We start from the raw sequence: 23108 nt of genomic DNA, 5'->3' as shown, positions 1-23108 counted from the left end.
GATGGAGACCCATACAATGAGAGTGAAGGTATACCCACATCCTGGGGAAGACTGACATTTTCAAATAGAGGGAATTGTATCTCGAGAGAGAAATGGTGGCTCCCAATGCATTCGGGCAGTCAAGCATGTCAACTCTCAACATTGTTTCAAGTATCTCTGAATGGCCCTTCAAGCAATGAAGAGTGATTGTCACTGTGGGCCCTAAGGGGCGGGGGAAGAAGTATTGAATAAGTGGAATCAGTGTAACTGTGGGGCAATGGAAGTGTTCCACAAGATTATGCAAGGATGGATATAGGACATGTTAAATTACACCAAAAATGTATAGGGGCGTACAGGCTAAAATGTAAATCATAATGTAAAACATAAGATAACTAAAAATTTAGAAAGTTGTATAGTCTAAAATATAAACCACAATGTAAACCCAAGTGTAACCTTGTTTGAAAGCAATTGTCTCAATATCTGCACATCAGTTGCAGTAAATATAGTATGAACAAGTGAAAAGATTATTGCTGGGGAAAGGACAAAGTGTCTGATGTTGAATATGTGGGAGTACTGTATATTGTATATATGAATTACTGTGGTCTAAAACTTTCGTGAAGACAAGCTTAATAATTAGAAAAAAAAGAAAAAGAAAGGATGTAGACACTGAGGAAGAGATGGAAGAAGTTGCCTTGCCAATGTGCATACAGGGCAACACTTACTGAAGTGATGGAAGGCAAAACATCAAAAACAAAGCTTTTTAATTTTTTAGTACTCTAATTTATTTTTACTTTACTTTTTCTAATTTAGTATGTATTCTATATCTAACCTCTAAACCCATCACTATATTCCACTTTACTATTAATGGAAACTGGCAATATATTGGGCTTCATTTGGGGGGAGGTTTTGGACCACTGAGGGGTTCGATGGTGGTGGGGGAGGAATACTGGTATGGGGTGTTATTGGTGGGGGGTGCATGGTTGGGAGGAAGTTCTCCAGGGCATATGTGCGGGGTGCCTAAAAATGTTTGGATATTTTCATAGTGGTTACAGTTGGGAATGATGGCTGGGGGAGTGCTGAGTTCCTGGCCAGGGGAGCTCTGTCACATTCCCTAAGGGAACAGCAACAATCCCCCGAATGCAATGGCTAAGACCAATAAGGAAGGATGGTCCAACATTGAGCCCTTGATGCTAATGACTATGCTTGTGGGCCTGTGGGCCTGAAATAAGAACTAGGCCTAGAGCTGCAGGGTCCCTAAGAGTTATCTCCTGAGAGCCTCCATGTTGCTCAAATGTGGCCAGTCTCAAAGCCAAACTCAGCATGTAAATGCATTGCCTTCCCCCCAGTGTGGGATGAGCCTCCCTGGCACCAAGGGATTACTACCAAGTACCAGCTGATGATGGGGCTGGAGAACAGCCTTGAATAAAAGGGTCAACTCAGACCAGCAGAGTATCTCAGCTTACATGTAATATCAGGTGTTAAAAATGCTTTTTGACCTTGAATAAAAGGGGGAAATGGAAAGTATAAATGAGTTTATATGGCTATGAGTCTCCAAAAAAGAGCCGGGAGGTCATCAGAGTGGTCGCCATTATGCACACCTCAGCAGAGTCCCAGAGACAGCTAAAGTAGATACAACCCCAGGTATTGGTTCTTCTGAGGGTACAGAGACCCACAGGTTCTATGGTCATGGCAGATGGACATCAGTGCCATGTCAGTTGGCCCTACTTTGGAGTTTGTGTTCCTGAGTGTGATGGAGTTGGACTCAGGTGTGATCTTTGCTCATGAGCCTCTCCTATCACTTTTACTGGACCTGTGGTTGGCACTGGGGTTTAGTGTATACTCAGGGGACCTGAATCTCTGGACTGTCCATGTGATAGCCAGGCTCTGAGCCTCAACAGACTTGCAACTCCTACCCTCTGGTTTATTGGACTTACCCCAGCCAGCTAAGGGGGAGGTGAAGAAGGTCAACCACCACACCAGGTTGCCAAGAGTGCCTGCAACTGCAAACAGGAGAATTGCATCCATCATCCAAGTGGAATCTAAGCACCCTCTCAATACAGAGGTGGAGCAGACATAATCATCGCAGGGCCCACAGAATGGAAGAATAGAGTATGGATTAGAGTGGACTTACTGATACTCTGTTCTGAAACTAATGTGATTAGTAATGGAAGTAAATGTAGCATTGAGATGGTGAAAGTGGCCATAGTAGCTGCTGAGGGTAGGGAGTGGGAAGAAGAGATATGATGTGGGGGCATTTTCAGGACTTGGAGTTGTGCTGGGTGGTACTGCAGGGACAGTTACTGGACATTGTATGTCCTCCCATGGCCCACTGGGTGGACTGGGGGAGAGTGTAAACTATAATGTGGACCATTGACCATGTCGTGCAGCAGTCCTCAGAGATGTGTTCACCAAGTACAATGAACGTCACATGATGATGGAAGAGGTGGTTGTTATGGGAGGAGTGGGGTGAAGGGGTGGGGGTATAGGGGGACCTCATATTTTTTAATGCAACATTTAAAAAAATTTTTTAAATTACAAAAATAAAATAAAATAAAGGCATCCAAATTGGAAAGAAGAACAAGATTTTCTCTATTTGCAGATGGCATGATTCTGGTTGTAGAAAATCCTGAAAAATCCACAACAAAGCTCTTAGATCCAATGAGTAAATTGAGCAGATTGGTGGGATACAAGTTCAACTTGCAAAAATAAGAAGTGTTTCTATACATTAGCAATGAACAATCTGAAGATGAAATCAAGAAAAAATTCAATTTACAATAGCAACTAAATAATCAAATATCTAGAAATACTTGTAAAAAAACCAATGTTAGAGGACTCACTCTTTCCAATTTTAAAACTTTTTACAGGGAAACGGAGGTAGCTCAGTAGTTTGAGTGTTTGCTTCCCATGTATGCGATCCTGGGTTCAATCTCTGGTACTGCCTATAAAAAAACAAAAAACTTATTACAAAACTATAATAATAAATATAATAATATAATATAATAATGGGGAGCAGATATAGCTCAAGTGGCTGAGTGCCTGTTTCCCATATACAAGGTCCCGGGTTCAATCCCCAGTACCTCCTAAAAACAACAACAAATAAAAAAACCTCAGCATGGTACTGAAACAAGAGCAGAAATACCGACTATTGGAATAAAATGGAGAGTTTGGAAATAAACCCTCACATCTATGGCCAACTGATTTTTGACAAGGGGACCAATTCCACTTGATGGAAAAATAATAGTCTTTTCAGCAAATGGTGCTGGGAAAAGTGGATATCCATATGCAAAAGAATGAAGGTAGACTCTCACCTCACCCCACATACAAAAATTAACTCAAAAAGGATCAATGACCTGAATATAAGTACCAAAATTATGAAACTCCGAGAGATAACATGGGGAAGCATCTTTAAAACCTTATATTAATGGTTTCATAGACTTTACACCAAAATCATGAGCACCAAAATTAAAAATAGATAAATGGGACATCATCATAATTAAGACTTTTATGCCTCAAAGTACTTCATCATGAAAGTATGAAGACTACCTACAGAATGGGAGAAAATATTTGGAAACTACATATCAATAAATATTTAATATCCAGAATATATAGAGAAACTCTACAATGCAACATCTGAAAAGCAAACTATCCAATTAAAAAATGAACAAAATAAAAATGAGAATAAACATTTCTCTAAAGAAGATATACATATGGCCAATATGCACATGAAAAGATGCTTAACATCATTAGCTATTAGAGAAGTGAAAATCAAAATCACAATGAGGGAAGCAGACTTGGCCCAGTGGTTAGGGCATCCACCTACCACATGGGAGGTCCCCGGTTCAAACCCTGGGCCTCCTTGACCCGTGTGGAGCTGGCCCATGTGCAGTGCTGATGCACGCAAGGGGTGCCCTGCCACGCAGGGGCATCCTGCATTGGGGAGCCCCACGTGCAAGGAGTGCGCCCCGTAAGGAGAGCCACCCAGTGTGAAAGAAACTTCAGCCTGCCCAGGAGTGGTGCCACACATGGAGAGCTGACGTGACAAGAAGACACAACAAAAAGAAACACAGATTCCCATGCCCCTGACAACAACAGAAGCGGGCAAAGAAGAACATGCAGCAAATAGACATAGAGAACAGACAACTGGGGCGGGGGAAGGGGAAATAAATAAATAAATAAATCTTTTTTTAAAAAAATCACAATGAGATACCATTACATCTTCACTAGAAGAGTTACTAATAAAGTAATGAACAGTAACAAATGTTGGAAAAAATGGAAAAACAGAAACATTTATATTTTGTTGGTGGGAATGTAAAATAGTGCAGATACTGTGAAAAAAGGTTTATGGTTCCAAGAAAGTTATGTATAGCCTTACCATATGACCTGGGTATCCTACTTCTAGGTATATACCCAAAAGAGTTGAAAGCAGGGAACTGAACATTTATTTGTACACTGATTCTTATAATGACAGTAGTAAAGTGATTTTTATCAAAGGGCCAAGGTAATTTACAGCATACTGGATATTCATATGCAAAAAAATATTAACTTGAATTCTTCACACCATACATAAAAATTAGACCAAAACATAAATGCTAATACTATAAAACTTCTAGAGGAAAACATAAGAAAAAATTTTAGAGAGATGGGAAAGTTTTCTTATATAGAACATTAAAAGCAGTATCATAAAAGAAAAAAGTTGGTAATTTGGACTTTAACAAAATAGAAAAACTGTTCCTTGAAACATCTACTAAGAAAGTGAAAAAGCAAGACACAAACTGAAAGAAAATATTCATAATACATAAATCTGACAAAAGTATTGTATCCAGAGTATCTCACAACTCATTAACAGGAAGAAAAAATATCCATTTTTAGAAATGGGCAAAAAATTTAAACAGGCACTTTATAAAAGGAGATATATAGATGGCTAACTAGCACAGGAAAAGATGCTCAGCATAATTAGTCATCAGAGAAATGCCTATTGTACATAATGACATGCATAATAACATACCACCATTGGCTAAACTTAAAAAGACTGCAAATTCCAACTGTTGATAAAGAACAATGGAATTCTCATAAATTGCTGGTGGGAATGTAAAATTGGACAACCAGTTTGGGAAACAGCTTGGCAATTTCTTATTAAGTTACGTACACACTGACTTTGCAAGCCAGCCATTCCATTTCTACATATTTACCAGAGAAATGAAAATGCATATTCACACACAGACTTGTATAAGAAGGTGCTTACCAACTTTATTCATAATGGCCAATAGCTGGAAATTACCCAAATGTCCATCCACAGATGAGTGGATAGTTGTATATTCAGTCAGTGATATAATAACAAGAAGGAGGGAACAACTGATACACTCAACATCATGTTATAATCTTAAAAACATGTATTAAAGAAGTTAGATGCTAAATTTACTTGTTGGTTGATTCTATTTACAATTGATTCTCATTTTTTGCAGATTCCATATTTGCCAATTTACTTACTCATTAAAATTATTTGTAACCCCCAAATCAATATTCTGGCACTTTCATTGTCATTCATGAACATGCATGAGTGGTGAAAAATTTGAGTTGCCTGATGTACATTTTCCCAAGCTGAAGTCAAACAAGACAGCACTCTGCCCTCATGTTTCAGGTCTCATACTGTAAGCAAGTGGCCTTTTTGCTTTTCATTTAATGGTACTTTTTTTTTTTTCATTTTTGTGCTTTTTCTTCGTGATTTCGCTGTTTAATGTGACCGCCAAGTGTAGTGGTGAAGTGCTGGCTAGTGTTCCTAAGTGTAAAAAGGCAATGATGTGCCTTATGCTGAAAGTAGGTTTATTATATCTCTTGGTTCAGGCATGAGTTATAGTGCTGTTGATCATAAATTAAATGTTAGTGAATTAACAATATGTATTAAATAAGGTGTCTTTAAACAGAAATACATGTAAAGCAAGGTTTCATATTGATTAAGTTGATGAAAATGTTGTGATCAGAGGCTCATAGGAACATAACCCTCTGTTTCCCCTATGAGCAATGGGTCAGTAGTCACTAATTCATTGCTTGAAATGACTTGATAGAACATAACTCTAAGGAAAATAGAGAATAGACTGTATGAAACTCCAGGAAAGACAAATCTATAGAAGCATATAAGTTGTTGTCTGTGTTCTTGGGTTGGACATATGTCAACTGACTTGGAAGAGATAATGGAAATGATGGATCTGCATGCTCATTAATTGTGATATTGTTACATGTATATACCTTTGTGAAAACACATTGAACTATAAACTTAAAATAGGTGTCTTTTATGTCAGTTATACTTTAGTGAAATTGATCTTTAAATTTTTAAAATTACTTCAAGCATGAATTTAAATTTTGTGTAAATTGATATATTTTATAAGAACTGGAGTGATAAACAGTCTTCATGTGACAATGTTCAAAATACAAATTGTCTTTTACCCTTCCTTTACATATAGTAAGCTTTATGTACTTATAGTATCAACTGGTCAAAGTGAAAACTCACAGCTGTTGGGAAGGATGCGCCACAGATTGTCCCCATTTCTTTACTTCCTATAACAAAATCTTCTTCCTTGCCCTCTCACCCTCCTTTCTTCCTAGTCCTTTCCTGAACACCAATAACAATTTAACAGTTGTACTAAGTACAGTTGTACTAAGCTTTTTTGTACAAAGCAGTTTTGAATGTCATTTAACCAAAATAATATTAGGAGCCTGAGACATGATTATTTACTCATTTTACAGATAGAGAACAACAACAAAAATGTAAGGGCCAATGAGATAAAAAAAGTTTTGCCCAAGGCAGCATAGCTTGTACAATGCTTCAGAATAGAACCTATGTCTCTTTTCTTAGTTTCCATGTCTCTATTTTTTCCCTCTACATCTGCATTCTTTAGAATACAAATACTAAACTATAAAAATGAATTCCACCTAGTTACAGGTATAATAAATTTCATGAAAAAAAATGTTCTGCACATTTTAAATAAGGTGTTTGTAGAAAGTCTAGGATGTGGAGTTCCAGTAATTATGTGATGTCTTGACAAAATCCAATCACTTCAGACGTTTGGCCTGGGCCTTAAAAAGCTCTCCTAGATTCTTAGGACCTTCAAGGGCCTTGTCAGTGATATTCTCCCACAAAAGTCTCCAATGGGAGCTGGGAAGGGAAGGCTAATCTTTCCACTCACTTGTATTAAAGTTATCATGGTCACTGCCTGAGCCTGCCTTTCCTCTCTCTTACCTGCAGTCTAATACGCTTTCTTTTCTATGGATAACAGAACCATTGTTTACAAAATCAGTTAACTCAATCATCTTTGCATTGCTCGTCACTTTTTTGTTTTTGTCTAATCCCATCCCAGTTCAGACACAACTCTGAAACTTTATATTTTATATATTTTGCTGAATTCCTCAGCCTAATCTTGCCTAAAGAGACATTGTATTTATGTTAGTTATGCTGCTGGGGATTGGGATTGGGGATGCTATAAGATTACTTCTGTGTATTTAGACTGGCTGAACATAGCGTTTTTTCATTTACTCTTCAAATGTTTTTTTTTATTGAGCATCCACTAATTTCTGTGTCTGCCACAAAAAAGACATGTTTCCTGCTCTAGAGGAACTCATATTGAAATTTTCAATCACGTAAAGCACATTCTCTTTGTCAACACTGTTAACAAACTAAAACTAAATCTAGAAATAGTTTGGGTGTGCTAATTACATGGCCACAATTGTGACCTTTTTAAGTAACCTCTTGAGCCTTTGATTTTCCTTTTGAAAATAGGAATAGTTATACCTTTTTTCCACTCACAATAACTGGTGTAAGAAAGGCATTAATATTGTAAAACCCACCATTCCAAGGAAAGGCTTTGGTATCCTCTCCCTTTTCTCCTTTTTGTAAACTACAAAGTATAACCAATTTATATATACATACATATATATATACAATTTACATATATATATAAATTGGTTATACTTTGTATATAAAGTATGTATATACATACTTTATATGTGTGTGTGTGTGTATATATATTGTGTGTGTATGTGTATATATATACATATGGGAGATTTAACCCAGGACCTTGTACATGGAATGCAGGTGCTAAACCATTGAGCTAAATCCACTCCCCAAGCTATATATATATATATTTTTTTAAAATATTTATTTATTTATATTTATCCGCTCCACCCCCCGCCCCCTTGTGGCTTGTTTGCTGTCTGCTCTCTGTGTCCATTCATTACATGTCCTGTGTTTGCTTGTCTCCACTTTTCTCCCTTTGACATAGCTGAAGACACACACGGCCACGTGGGCTGAGCGTTGCATTTGCCGACTACGTTTCCCAAGGTGCTCTGCGATCGCGCCGGCAGGAAGTGGCCGCAGCATCTCCCGCCTCCACGCCTAGACGAAGAGGTTCTATCCGGGGCCTTGGCGCTTCTCTTTCCTTTCGCGCCGGTTGCCGCTGCGGAGTGCGGTGGGTCCATGTGCGCAGTGAGCGGCCCTATTCCTGGCCCACTAGCACCCAAGCTCCCGGTTTGCCCAAGTCCGCGCAGCGATGGACCCCAACACCATTATCGAGGCCCTGCGGGGCACCATGGACCCAGCCTTGCGTGAGGCCGCGGAGCGCCAGCTCAATGAAGTAAGGACGCCGGGCTGGCGGCGGCTGGCGGGCGGGCTGTAGCAGGCCGAGCCCTAGGGGCCTGGCCGGAGGCGCGGTCGGCGTGGTTGAGGGTCCCTTCTGGAGAGGTGGGGCGGGGACCGGACGGCGAGTGCTACGCCGGGCCGCGTTAGCCTGCTGTGGTGGCAGTGGTGGCGACCAAGCCAGCCTTTGCGTCGGAGACTGAGTTGGGCCTCTGGCTGCGGTCGAGGCATGAGACGCCGACTGAGGCTAGGCGGGCGTGACGGGCTGGACACATGGCTGGCTCGGGTGGCCGGCAGACCTCTGGCTGGATCCCAGATTGCTCCTCGCGCCGGGGAGGGGGAGAGATTTGCTGGGAGGTTTCTCACATGTTTCCGGGAGCAGGCTTGGCTAGCGCCGGTTCTGGAGGGGTTCTTGGGAAAGCAGAGTTGGGCCACTGGAGGCTGGGCCTGTCAGCCTTGTCACTTCAGTGGGCTGATCTGTAGCCTGCCTCTCTCGCAGAACTTACTCTTCTTCGACCGAGATGTCAAGGAAAGCTTTATTTAGAGCCAAGCCCGCTTCTTTTTGTCGGGGCGAGGGTAGTACGGGACACATACATGAGTCTGATCTACAGTAAAGCCTTAGGGAGGCAGGAGTCAGAAGTGCACCCCTTTAGGTATAGTGGCACCAACTGGTTTGCTGAGTGACACCTTGGGCAAGTCGTTTAACCTCTTTATCTTGAGTTTTTTCCCATTCATAAAATTAGGCCACAGAGTTGCTGTGACTGTCAAGTAAGATATATAATATTAAGTCTCAAGCCATGAAACGTGTCAGCCCCATAGATAATGCATCCACTGATGAATTCCTTTCATCACTTACTTTTGGGGAAGTACTCCTTAAAAACAACTTTTACATGGATATTTTATTGTACTATTTTTAGCCTTATTCTTTGTTTCTGAAGTTCTGCAACTTTCTGTATTAATAAGTTTTTTAAAGTCTTCTCAAAAGGCTGCCGAAACTTGTTAGTATACTGTTGAGTCTGCATTGAGGTTTAGTGTACGGTTTTTTACTTAAAAAGTTGAGTCCTACATTAAAGTTGAAATTTAGTAATTTTATTTTCTTAGCTGTTAGGAAGATCATTTAAAAATATTTATGTAGACTCTAGAAGCATCGGGAATATTTCTAATTGAACACTTTCAACATCTGCAGTGCACAGTGCTGTACTAGAGATTGCTGCTCTCAGGGAATTTTTAGCTTAAGACCATTCACAGATTTTAGACAAATTTGCTGTGAAGTTATTACAACATTACTTAAACAAAAAGTTAAAATCCATTTAATATATAAATGAGACCATTGTACCATGCAGAGAGTGAAGGTAGCATGCTCAAATTCTTGGGCTCAAAGTCACCTTGGGAGAAGCTTAGATTTCTTTAGGATATAAAATAGTAAGTTGAAATGAATTCCTACTTAGAACTATTGTTAAACTGTCGGGAGTATTATGGATCACTTTTTTGTTTTGTTTTGATTTGTGATGTACACAGGTTAAGATGAACTTTATTTTTTCCTTATACAGTATTAATGCAGGTAGAAGCCTAGAAAACTTAAAGGTTTAGTTAGGCTGATTTCTACCATGACTGTGCTCTAATAGTACATTAAATTAATGTATTCCTCAAGCAGGTATTGAGTGTCTAGTTATATACACTAACATCTTGCAGTAGAGACTTGGGCTATTTCACAAACTAGTTTTTGAAAAATAAAATAAAGTAGTATTTGAATAATTATTTTTTACTTAACCATTAATCTACTGTCAGGATTTTGGAATACTCTGTAACAGTGTATACTAATCTTTCCTGTCAAAGAAAATTTAGTATCTGTCCTGTATTTCTATGCTTCTTAGCTATTTACATTTTACAGATTTCAACTTTTATGCCTAGAATTTTTGGTAGTTTTTCCTAAGGTAATTTGATTTCTATTCATTTCTGTGTACTCATCACTAAACTGTATTCCATTTTTCATGCACTGCTTCCCTTCTCTCTCACTTCCAGTTGGAACAGTTTTTGAGCTTTGAGTTTCTTGAACTGTGGCAGAACGTTGATTTAGGAAACAGATCCCAGATAAATCTCTAAGAAGCTTGAATGTATCAAGAATGAGGAAGTAGCATTTGTTTTTGCCAGGTTCTTTTTTGGGGGAAGAGGATTGAATGAAGGAATCATTCCATAGTGTCTCATTCTACTGAAACTTATTTTGGTTCATGAATCTCATCAGCTAAGTGAAATAACTACTGAGTCTATGTAAAAATTATGTTAATCAAAGTATTATAGTGCAGATAGCTAAAAACATTGTTCTTACCTCTCAGACTCTTCACTTAACCTGTTCCATCTACTTAAAACCCCTTTCACTCAGTTATCTCCCTGACTTGTTTTCTATCCCTGTCTTCTTATCACGGAAGAGTTCTCTGATTATCACACTCCCTAACTCTGTTTTTTCCTGTAGTATTGACTTACACATATTTCACTTAATTGTTCTCTCCATTTAAAAAAAAATTTCTTATTTTTGTCTGTTACTGCTGTTTTTTGATTTGTCAGTGTTAGACTTTACCAACTTCCTGTTATAATTGATGACAGAAGAGGTTTTAGTTTCCTTATATCACACCCACTTCTGATTGAGGATATTTATATATTTTTTATATTACAGATAGATAACATTAACAAATTCCCATTAGGCTGTTAAGGACCACAGTATGGAATTTTTGGCAGATATTTTCATGATACATCTGATTTAGTATTCCCCACTGACTTGTTCCATAGTATGTAATATGTTTTGATGCCCTTTTTTGAAATGCTGTTATAATTTTGCAATTCATTGTCATTGTCACTTTTTATTTATATTTTTATATATATATATATATTTTTTTTTTTTTTGGAGGTACCAGGGATTGAACCCAGGGCCTCGTACATGAAAGTGTTTAGCACCTAGTAAGTCTCCATATTATTTTAACTACAGAGTATTTGCCAGTTGATTAGTATAAATTCAAGGTGCCATAGTTTCCTACTTCAGTCCATCACTTTATTTGAACTTCTCAGTGGAAATTGATTGACACTAATAGAGAAAGATCGAAAGTGTATATATATTCTTTGGACATGGGGGTCACTAGTAGGTTGCTTTAGCATAATATGAAAATTGGCAGAGTTATAGGAACAATGCCCTACACATAATTGGCTCTCAGTAAATGCTTGTGAAGAGGAAAATGAATTGAACAGTAGGGATGATAAGAATATCCATCTGAATCTTTAAAAACAAATTAGATTTGCATTACAGCGATCTGTTACTTCTCATTTAAATGCTACCCATAGGAGATTAATTTGTATCTAGAAATAGGATTTTAAAAATAGTTTGTTCTGTTTAGTAATCTAAAATATGTGACATTTAGTTTTTATTCATTCAATAAATAATTGTTTATTGTGTTCCAGAGACTATTTGGTCTTGGTTTCACTCATTTATATACTCATACACATGCAAACATTCAGAAATACATGAGTTTCTTCATTTGTAAGATAAAGATAAAACATTGCTGAAGATTTTTGCAGATTTATAAAACCTGTTGACTCTTCTTGGTTTAACCTCCAGGTTCTTGAATGGAAACCTTTCTATATGAAAATCTTTACTCATGCTATTTACCCCTCCTGTTAAGTTCTTCTCACCTACAGTTAAATTTTTCCTCTCCCTAAGTCTCATCAAGCCCACCTTAAATACCATCATTTCCAGGACATTTTTACCCCCACATTCCAGCTTACTCTGAAATTTTTCTGCACTAAACATCTGATACTATGTGAACTCACAACCCATCATTTTACACACCCAAGTTTTTATTCTCCCTTAAATTTTTTTACTTTTAATTTTATTTGAACTAAGTGATTGCCGACTGCCTCTTCTATTCTAAAAGTAGTTGATTTTGAACTTATTTATCAAATCTTTTTTTTTTTTACTCTGGAGTGTTAATTGAGAGGAAATTAAAATAAAAATTTTTTAAATGCCTTTCATGTGGCAGATACCATCCATGATGCTTGGGATCCAACATCGTACACACTGTAAAGTCCTGACTGTCACGAGGCTTGTATTTGGATAAAAATTTTAAATGTAGTGCCAGGAAACTTTATTTGAAATATTTATTCTGAATTGTATTTCCCAGTGTGGTTCATTTTAACAGTAAACTTCTGTGAATTAAGTGGTTAGAAGTAGATGCAAAGAAAAATATGGTTCCTGCCTTTCTGGAGCTCATAGTCAATATGTCACTGGCCCTCAGTATACAACTGATGAGGGCTATAATTGAGCTATGTATAAGGTTTGGATGAGTAAACTCTTCAGTCTGACTTTGGTTAATAGAAATATATCAGGGTTAATATTCCTTCCCTGTTTTACATGCAGCAAAGAACAACGCCCCAAGTGGAATTAGCAGGCTTACCTAGTAGCCATTTAAATCTTCAAACTATCCTGAGTTTCTTCTGAGTTCTTTACAAATGGTTACTATTACTATTTGTAATACTTTATTATAAATGATTGATTTGATTTGGTTTTATTAAAGGACTTGTGAAATGTTTAATAAAAAGCTTAGATTTGGAAAAATGCAGAAGGATGGAATATTTGTAGGACAATTTGACATGTTTAGAAATTCACCAAATATTGATAAGGCCAGTGTCTATTTTTGGAAGACAGAGTAGTCTGCAGATAATATTCCTTAACCAGGAATATTGCGAAGGAGATATTCTTTTAAGTTTGGTAAAGGGAAAGTCTTTGGATACTTTGGCTGTTAGTAAGTTATTCAGTGACATGGCATATTAAAGATCAAAAAGATATACTCTATTGATATTTGTAAGAGAACAATAATTATCTTTTTCAAATATATTAGATAAGTATATTGTTTTTTTCTACTAGTGGTACATTCATGAGTGAGTTAAAGGTGTTTTGGGTTTTTTTGATCTCTAAGTAATTTATAATTAAGTTTTTTTAGAATTGTTAACATTCAAATACTGTCATTTAATGAAAGGAAGAAGTACACAGGGAAGAACCTCAAGAGTGATCCTAATTCTGCCACTACAGTGGCATTACAGTGGCAGAATCTCATAACCTCAGTATGCCTCATTTTATATAGGTAAAATAGATAATATGCCTTTGTCAAAATCTTTGGTAAAAAAGAACAGTTAGAAATTCTTTGGTTCTTGAAATTCCCTGGTAGTTTTCATTTTATGTAAAAATCCCTTAAATGAATATAAAGCACAGTGGCTAATTGAAGTTCTGATTGATAGCATTTTGATGGAGAGATAATAGAAAGTTACAGTTTTAAAGAGAAAGCTTTAAAAAATTGACATTAGATGATTACACTGATGGAAAAAGAGAGAAAACCGATTTTGGAGAAACCCTGTGTTGACTTAAAAAGTTTGGTTTGAGGAGCACGTAATCATCAAGGAGGAGATGTCTAGCAGACAGTTGGGAATGTGGAACTCAAGCTTAGTGGAGAAAGCAGTGATGGAAAAGTGATTTTCTTCTACAGGTGATTATAGAGAGGAGAGGAATATAGATCCCAGAGGTATGGGGAGGACTGGGGACTAAGTTTTGGGGCATGTCTGGATTTGGAACTTTTGAGAAACCTATAGGAAAAAGGAGACTGAAGAACTAATTCTTAAAAATAGGAGAGATACCATGAAAAGGGAATTTAAAGAAAGAAGGTTGGTTGTGGGTAATTGAGTTTTCTTTTTCTTGCCCAAATTCTATGTATACGTTTTCTACCAGTGAGCGTGAATTGCTTTCCTAATAAGTAAAAAGTTATTAGAAAAAGGGAGTGTTGACATTTTTAAATGAGATAGGTTAAGTAAAAAGGAAAGGAGGAAAAAGCCTTTTAAGTATTGGTAATCTTGGGGAAAGCAATTTCCGATTATGAAATAAATGAGTGGAGTATTGATAAAGCGGGAAAGGAATAAGATTGTAGGTTAAAAAGGCAGCAGAGTCGGGAAATTTGTTTATGTGGATGCATGAACTTTTCATTTTTTTCATTTTTGGAAAGTTAGACTTATTTTGGGGGCTGGAATAAGCAGTAGATAAGATAGATGATTGTGGAGTAGAGGGGAGGGGCAGGATTTTAGGCCTTTGCCACCTGTTGAAATAATTTTCCCTCTCATGTTGTATGGTCATTTATCTTTGAATTTTACATCCCTCTTACTATTTAAAGATCTTATCTTCCTTCTGCATAAATCTGATTACATAAAAGCTTTTTAAAAGGTCTATACTAACTGGATCTTTTTTGTTTTTATTTTGGGGGAAGAACAGAAACAACTTTTTGTTGTGGAATGTTTCAGACATACATAGAAATTGACAGACACCATGTAGCTTTAAAAATTTTTTTTTAAATTTAATTGCCTTTTTTAAAAAAAAAAAGATACATAGATCACAAAAAATATTACATTAAAAATATATAAGAGGTTCCCATATACCCCATGCCCCACCCCACTCCTCCCACATCAACAACCTCTTTCATCATTGTGGCACATTCATTGCATTTGGTGAATACATTTTGCAGCACTGCTGCACCGTGTGGATTATAGTTTACAATGTAGTTTACACTCTCGCCCAGTACATTCCGTGGAGTATGGCAGGATATATAATGTCCAGCATCAGTCCGTGCCATATCATTTAGGACAACTCCAAGTCCCAGAAATGCCTGCACATCACATGTCTTCCCTCTCCCTGCCCTCAGCAACTACCATGGCCACTGTCTCCACATCAATGCTACAGTTTCTTCAATTGCTAGTCACAATAGTTCTATAGTAGAATACCAGTAACTCCACTCTAATCCATATTTTATTCCGGTGATGTCCACTCAACCTCTAAATCAAGAGGGGGATTAGATCCCACATGGTTGAACTCATGTAGCTTTGATAGATAATTTTTATTAAAGTGTGGTTTTGTGCCTGTGTTTTAGAACAGGCATACTAACGTTTATGGATATTGGATCTTGATATGGTGACAACTTACATAATTTTGTTTGCTGTTATTCTCTTTTGTTCACTTTAAAATAATGCATAATTTTTCCCTATTTAAGATAATTTTCTCTATCTCTGAGTTTACGTCTTTCAGAGTCTTGAAATTTTATGTTAACTTAGTTAGAATTAGGTTGAATTGATGACAGATGTGAGAAAGTAAGTTGTCTAAAAAGGTGGTTTTGTGTTATTGTAGTTAGCACTTTTTAAACTTAGGTGCTAAAAGTATAATGCCTACTGTTGTACCAAGCCTACTGTAATGACCCACCTCTTGGTTCTGGTTCCCTGTTTGCTAGAAGCCAGGAACTTGAGGGGACCAAGCCTATTAGTGCCTGCATCAGAAGACCTGTGCTTTGACACAAATGATTTATTGTAACTTCTTCTGAGGTCTTTATCAGTGTTTGCCAAATTATTGAGAATGGTACCATAATTACCCAAATTTTAATGTTCATGTGTGTGTGTGTGTGTGAGGAAGATTGATCCTAGTGATATATTTACTTGAAATTTATTTTTAAATACTAAAGATCGTTCTATTTAATGTGTGATAGTTTTTCTATACCCAGGAATGCCAGAAAGTTAGAGATCATACAGTGCGTGAAAGAATGGCTTTTCCTAGTTTGAAGAGTAAATATGTCATAAATTTTTTTGTAAATCAGGTACTGGGGATTGAACCCAGAACCTGGTACATGGGAAGTAAGCACTCAACCACTTGAGCTACATCCACTTCCCAATGTGTCTTTATTTACTTGATCTGTATTTTAAAATTGCACAGATGAATGGTATTTTTTCCTTTCATTTTTAAGCAGCTTTGTTGAGGTATAATTTTTGTATTTTTAAATACACCTGATTTAAGTGAAAATGAGATTTTTTAAAACAATTTTATTCACACATATAATCCATGCAAAATTCACCATCATTGGCTTTCTGTATAATCACAGAATTGTGCTTTCATCACAACAATCAATTTAGAACATTTCATTGCTCCAAAAAGAAAAACTCCACATTCTTATGTCCCCTTATTATTGACAGGGTTGGTGTTGTACTTTTGTTACAATTGATGGAAAAGCATTTAAAATTACTGTTTACTGTAGTCCATAGTTTGCATTGGGTGTATTTTTTTCCCGTATACCTATTACTAGTGACATATTTGTTCTAGTTCATGGAAAAACATTTTGTATTTCTATTATTAACCACTTTCATTGTCCACAACTGGATTCACTGTTAAACAGTCCCATGTTCTATCAGCTTTCCTTCTATTGACATACATGACCCCGAACTTCCCCATTGACCCACAGTCACACACATGATTCAGTGCTGTTAATTAAACTCATGATAATATGCTACCATCACTTATATCTATTTCCTAACATTTGCAATCAACCTTATTAAAAATTCTGCACAAATTATCATTTCCTAATTCTCTACCCTCATTCTATCTTCTGGTAACTTATATTCTAGATTTTAACTCCATTGGTTTGCTCATTATATTTAGTTCATATTAGTGAGATCATACAAATTTGTCCTTTTGTGTCTGACTTACATTATAAAAATTCACATGATTCAAGTGAAAATCAATGATTTTTTTTTTAGTAAATTTATTTATCAAATTATATTTCCATTACCAGAGTCCAGTTTGGGAACATTTCTGTCTTCCCTATAAGGTCCCTTATGCTAGGTTGTAGTTAATTCCAAATCTAAACTCCAACCCCAACCCCAAACGTCCATCAATTTTCTTGAGAATCTGATGTCTGAGATTTAGTATTGCTTTACGTTCCTTTGTTACTTTCTTTGGGAGAGTACAGACTTCTTGTTTTAGGGATTTCAGCTAAGAGGAAATTTGTATGGGGGTAGGTAGATGTTCCAGGTTTTTGTTCATGTTATTCCCTCTGACAGAAATATTGTTTCTTACTCCTAATCTTGCTCAGCTGTCTGAAAGTGAGATTATTTTGTCACACATTTTTTGTTTATACGCATGTATTTTTTTTTGTGGAAAGGCAATGAAAGTGACTTAGACTAAGTACTAAAATTGAAGTAACACTTATTTTCATAGATGAATTTTGATTTTTAAATAATTTTATTGCGATAGAATTATCATACAATTCACCCATTTAAAGTATAGTTAAATGCTTTTTGTAATATTCATAGCTGTGCAATCATTACCACAATCATTTTTATAACATTTTTATTACCCTAAAAGAAATCCCATATCCATTAGCAGTCATTCCTTTTCCTACCAGCCCCTTTAGCCCTAGGTACCCACCAGTCTACTTTCTGTCTATATAGACTTCCCTGTTTGTGTAAATAGAATCATACAATGTGTGATCTTTGACTAGCTCCCCACTCAAAAGGCATTGGCTGACAGAATGGGTAAGAAAACTTGAGCTGTCCATATGCAGTCTGCAGGGGACTCACTTTAGACCCAAGGATGCAAAAAGACTGAAAGTAGAAGTTGGCAAAAGGTATTTCATGCAAATAGTAACCAATAGAGAGTTTATAAGCCATTAATATTGATTATTATTACATAAAGGCATTACTTCAACCATTTTATCCTTTTGCTTTCATATTTATTAGCTTATTTTTGCCTGCCTTTTTACCTTTTTGGTTCCCCTTTCTGATAGTCTCCACTTCTGCACTCTCCTCCAAACCTCTCTCTCTTCTCTTCTCTTTTCTGGCTTCTGAACTCCCTTTAGTGTTTCCGTTTATTTGTGAATATTTTAAACTCACCTTCATATTTAAATGACAGTTTGGCCATATAAAGAATTCTTGGCTGGCAGTTTTTCTCTTTCATTACTTTAATTTTATCTTACCACTTCCTTCTCACCTCTGTGGTTTCCATACTATCTTACAGGACTTCCCTAGTATGTGATGCTTTACTTCCCCCTTGCTGCTTTCAGAACTTCTCTTTCTCTTGGCATCTTGCTTTTGAAGATTATGTGTCTTGGGGTAGGTCTGTTTGGATTTATTCTAATTGAGTATGCTGTGCTTCCTGGACATGTGTGTTTATGTCTTTTGTGTGAGTTGGGAAATTTTGGGCCATTATTTCCTCAAATACTCATTCTGCCCCCTTTCCCTTTTTTTCTGAAACTCCCATAACACACATGTTGGTGCACTTCATTCTATCATTTACCTCCCCAAGCCCCCTGCTCAATTTTTTCCATTCATTCCTCTTTCTGTTCTCTCTTTTCACTTTGTTGTTCTTTCTTCTACATCACTGATTATTTCAAGTCCTATGTCCCTTCTAGAGCTTTAATTTTGTTCCTTTGCCTGAGACATCTTCCTTTTTCTTAGTATGACTTGTAATTTTTTGCTGATGTTAAGGCATCTGATTCTGATTCTGAGTTTAATGTTCAGTTTCTCTCTCTTGCCTAGGGATTTACTGTTAAGTAGTATGATAGCACTGTTCTTTGACTCTCGGTTCAACTTGCTTTAGATATTTAGGATTGTCCCTGTTTAACTGCTCAAACCAGGGCAAAGGACCCGGTAATGGGGTACAGGCCATTTTCCAAGGGCTTTGGAGAAGAGATAGTAAAGGCAAGAAATTGCCTCTCTTATTTGTTTGTTTGTTTGTTTGTTTTCTCTTCTTTGTGTGTACTTCCCTGGTCTACAATCCAATGGTGCTCTTCAGCAAACCTCTCAGCTCAGGCCCCAAACCCTAAGGGGGGTAGTGCATGCACTGTAACCCCACCTGTTATGGGCAGTTGCAGAAGCAGTGTCCTCAGGGCTGGCCAAGCCACCCAAGCCAATTTTCTTAGAAGCTGCTCTCCTCCCTTGGCCAGCAGCACCTTCCTCCCTCTTCTTCCTCAGCAATCAGCTCAGGGCAATAGGAAAGGTGTTTGAAAAGGCCCCATCCAGCCTGGAAATGTGTGACCCCCTCCAAGCAGCAGACTAAGTTGCTAACCAAAATCTGAATTTGCTGTAGCTGTGTCCCTCCCTCTCCTCTTGGGAAGGTGGGAGCCTGCAACCTCCACGCTACCATGGCCACTGCAGTCAGCAGACTTGCTCCTAGGGGTGTGTGTGGGGGTGGGGTGAGTATCAACTGCTACTTCTGCAGCTTTCCTCAAGGGATTTTTCAACCAGCTGAGTTGTTTCCTTTGTCCCTCTCTTCTGAGTGGTGTGTAACCTTGCCCTGGTGTCCTGTGCTCCAGAGCAGCCCTCCAGGCAATCTCTCCCTGTCCTCTAGCTATTCTTTCTGGCAGAAAAATGATCCCTCTGCCTCTCTAATTCTCCATCTTCCTAGATGTCTCTGGATTCTTTTTTTTTTTTCAACATGTTTTTTGAGATTTGTGTTGTTGCTTAATTCTGTACGTTTTTTAAAAAATTATTGTATAGTATTTCATTGTATGAATATACAACAGTTTATCCATTCACTTGTCGATGGACCAGTATTATGTCAATGGACATAAGCGCTCATTTCTCATGGTACATTCTCTGGATGAAATTGCTAGTTGTTAAATAAGCATGTTAGTAACTGTCTGTTTTCCAAAGTATATGATTTTATACTCCTTCCAGTGCTGTATGAGAGTTCCATTTGCTTCACACCCTCACCACCACTTTAGTGTATCATATATATGTTGTTTGGAGGTGGGATGTCTTTTGTTCTCTTGTGCTAATAATCCTTAATTTCCTTGTACATATTCTTTACTGTTTTTCTTTTGGGGTAGTTAACTGTTGGTCACGTTGCAGATATTTTCGTGTGTTTGGTTTGTTTTTCCCCCCAACTTTATACTAATTGAGAGGGGCATATAAAAGTTTATTTTTATCTACTTGGTCCTAAAAGTATTTTGTTTTTCAGCCTTTAGTGTCCCCCTCCAATATAATAAAAATAATTTCCTTTGTTTCCTTTAGTACTCCTGTAGTTTTATTTTTATATATATTTTTTCTCTTTTTAGGGGGTACCAGGGATTGAACCCAGGACCTCGTACATGTGAAGCGTGCACTCAACCACTGAGCTACACTTGCTCCACTTATTTTTATATTTAACTCTTAAGAAGTTAGATGTTGATAAATTTAAGATCTTTTATTCATATAACATTTATGGGGTAGGTGGTATGCTTTAGGAAGATACAGTGAGTAACAACATTATGTTTACTTTTAAATCACACAAATATAAGTTATGTATATGTCCAGCCAATAAAAATAGTGGTGGTTGTAGTCGTTTTGTTTTAACATAACTCCTGAATGTAAACCAAAAGCTTCATCTAGGGTTCCAGTCAAAGAAAGCAGTCTGTTCCAACTCAGGAGGAACAACTCATGAGACTAATGTTTATACAAAACCATGTATGCTATATTGTATGGGTGCCTTAAGGAACTAAAAGGTAACTTGGCTGTATTCAGTTATGCCTTACTGACTTGAGAACATACTCCCTGAGAAAAATGAGATTGTACTGTATGTGGATATATAAAAGAACATAACATTTGTTATACCTTGATATTTGCTAAAATATTTTCCATGCTTTTTTTTTTTTTACTCCTTAACAGCCATCTGATTTAGATTTGCTCAATCAACTTGCTAGGGTTAGCAGGCTCCAGAGTGACAAAATCTAAGTTACAGCTTGGACATTTCATTCTAGGAGTTCAAAATCTGATGCGGGGCATAAAATATATACTGTGATATAAAAGGCCTCAAAGGTGCCATACTAATAGGATAGATAGTAGTGTTCAATGAAGAAGTTGAATATCTTAAGTGTCAAACAGCATATGAGTAACTGGTATACAAACAGTATACCAGTCCCTACTCTCAATGAACTTAAAGGCTAATTAATGGGAGAGGCAGGCATAAAACCAATTGACAAATAATATAATTACAGATAATGTGATAAGTGTTAGGAAAAAAACTTTAGCTTAAGTGATCAGACAGGAAAGGCTTCTCTAAGGAAATAGTGTATAAGCTTAGACCTGAAGAATGTGAAGCTGTCAACCAGTTAAATAGGACAGAGCACAGTAGAGGAGTTGTAGGCAGAAAGTCATAGCCTGTATGCAATATGGTCTTTTTTGTTGAAAGACCTTAAGGTGGGAAGTGGATGTGGCTCAAGTGATAGAGCTTCTGCCTACCATATGGGAGAGCCCGGGTTCGATCCCTGAGGCCTTCTGGTGAAAAAGAAAAGAAAGTGTGCCTGCGCTGCAAGCCAGTACCCGTGCGAGTGCCTGCATGGTGAGTGCAGGAGCCAGCATGGTGAGCCAGTGCCTCGCAAGTGAGTCATGCTACAAGATGATGACGCAACAAAAGAGAGACAAGGGGAGAGTCAAGGTGAAACACAGCAGAGACCAGGAACCGAGGTGACAAAATTGACAGGGAACCTCTCTCCACATCAGAGGTCCCCAGGATTGAATCCCATTGAATCCTAGAGGAGAGAGAACAGCAGGGTGGGAGGAGGGGAGGGGGAAAACATAAGTAAGTAAAGAAAGAAAGAAAGATCTTAAGGGAAAGTCAGAGTAGGGGGTGAGAAAGAACCTTAAAATTAGGGTGAAGAAATAGGTAGGACCTTTAGCCTTGAGGAAGTATTTGGAATTTTATTTTAAGTTCAGTAGAACATTGTAAAAAGGTTTGCAGTTTTACAATTTTAAAAGATCATTGGCCACTAAATGGATAAATGTTTGGCAGGGGCAAATAGTTCAATTAAGGATGATGTTCACTGGACTCAGGTGGTGTTAATGGAATGGAGAAAGTGGATATATTAAATTGGGATGAAGAGGTAAGTGTTAAAGATAACATTCAGGATTCTGACAGCTGTGAGGATAGTGATGGGAGAGGTGGTACAGGAGAGTAGAGTAACAGGTTTTAGAGGAAAAGATGTTTCCAATCTAAACTTGAGAAGCCTGTGAGATAATGAAGCAGCCATGTTAAATAGGCATGCCTATTATATAATGGTCTGTACTGGAAATATATATTTGGCATACAGATAGCATTTAAAGACAAGGGACTGAATGAGATCAGCTGGAATGTGGTAAAGAAGAGATGGCCTGTGACTGAGTCCTGGTGAGTTTTAGCATTTATAAATTAAAACAGAAACCAGAAAAGAAACTGGATGAAAAGGCGATAGACCAGAAAAAGTGATGTACTTAATGGTTCAGATTAAAGTGTGTTTTAGGAAGTGAGAGTGGTTACCTGTGCCACTGAGATGATCTAGTTACACAGTAAAGGAAAGGATCAGTATTTTTCTTTGATCTACTTAACTCCTATTCAGATCATAAGTTTAAGCATTCTAGGATGCTATCTCTGACATATTTTCCCCAGTGCAGCTTAAGTGATCTCCGATTCTTCCACGGTAACCCTTGACTTTTCCATTATATTTTATTACAGTTACCTGTTCGATTATCTTACATTCCTTCACTAAACTATAAGTTTCTGTAAGGTTGTGGACCCTAGTTGTTTTATTCAACCCCTGTATTCTCAGCTCCTAGCACAGTGCCTTCCAAGAACACCTAAATGTTTTTGGAGTGAGTGACTCCACTAGATCCTAATGTGGAGAAATTTTTTATATCCAAAGGTTAATTT

At 37.4% G+C, this 23108-nt stretch overlaps 1 protein-coding gene across 1 annotated transcript in view; it reads left to right on the top strand.

Annotated features, from left to right (window-relative positions):
* Window positions 1-8308: 8308 nt before the first annotated feature.
* The window catches only part of IPO7 (importin 7), a 56337-nt gene continuing 41537 nt past the window's right edge, over window positions 8309-23108 (top strand). The window contains exon 1 of the mRNA XM_004470248.5: window positions 8309-8603. Coding sequence (XP_004470305.1) covers window positions 8520-8603 — 84 coding nt within the window. The 5' untranslated portion in view covers window positions 8309-8519. The remainder of the gene's footprint in view (window positions 8604-23108) is intronic.

Source organism: Dasypus novemcinctus, chromosome 10 (assembly GCF_030445035.2).
Source record: "Dasypus novemcinctus isolate mDasNov1 chromosome 10, mDasNov1.1.hap2, whole genome shotgun sequence".
Classification (NCBI taxonomy): domain Eukaryota; kingdom Metazoa; phylum Chordata; class Mammalia; order Cingulata; family Dasypodidae; genus Dasypus; species Dasypus novemcinctus.
The sequence above is the reverse complement of the archived record's forward strand: the minus strand, read 5'-3'. Positions and strand labels throughout refer to the sequence as shown.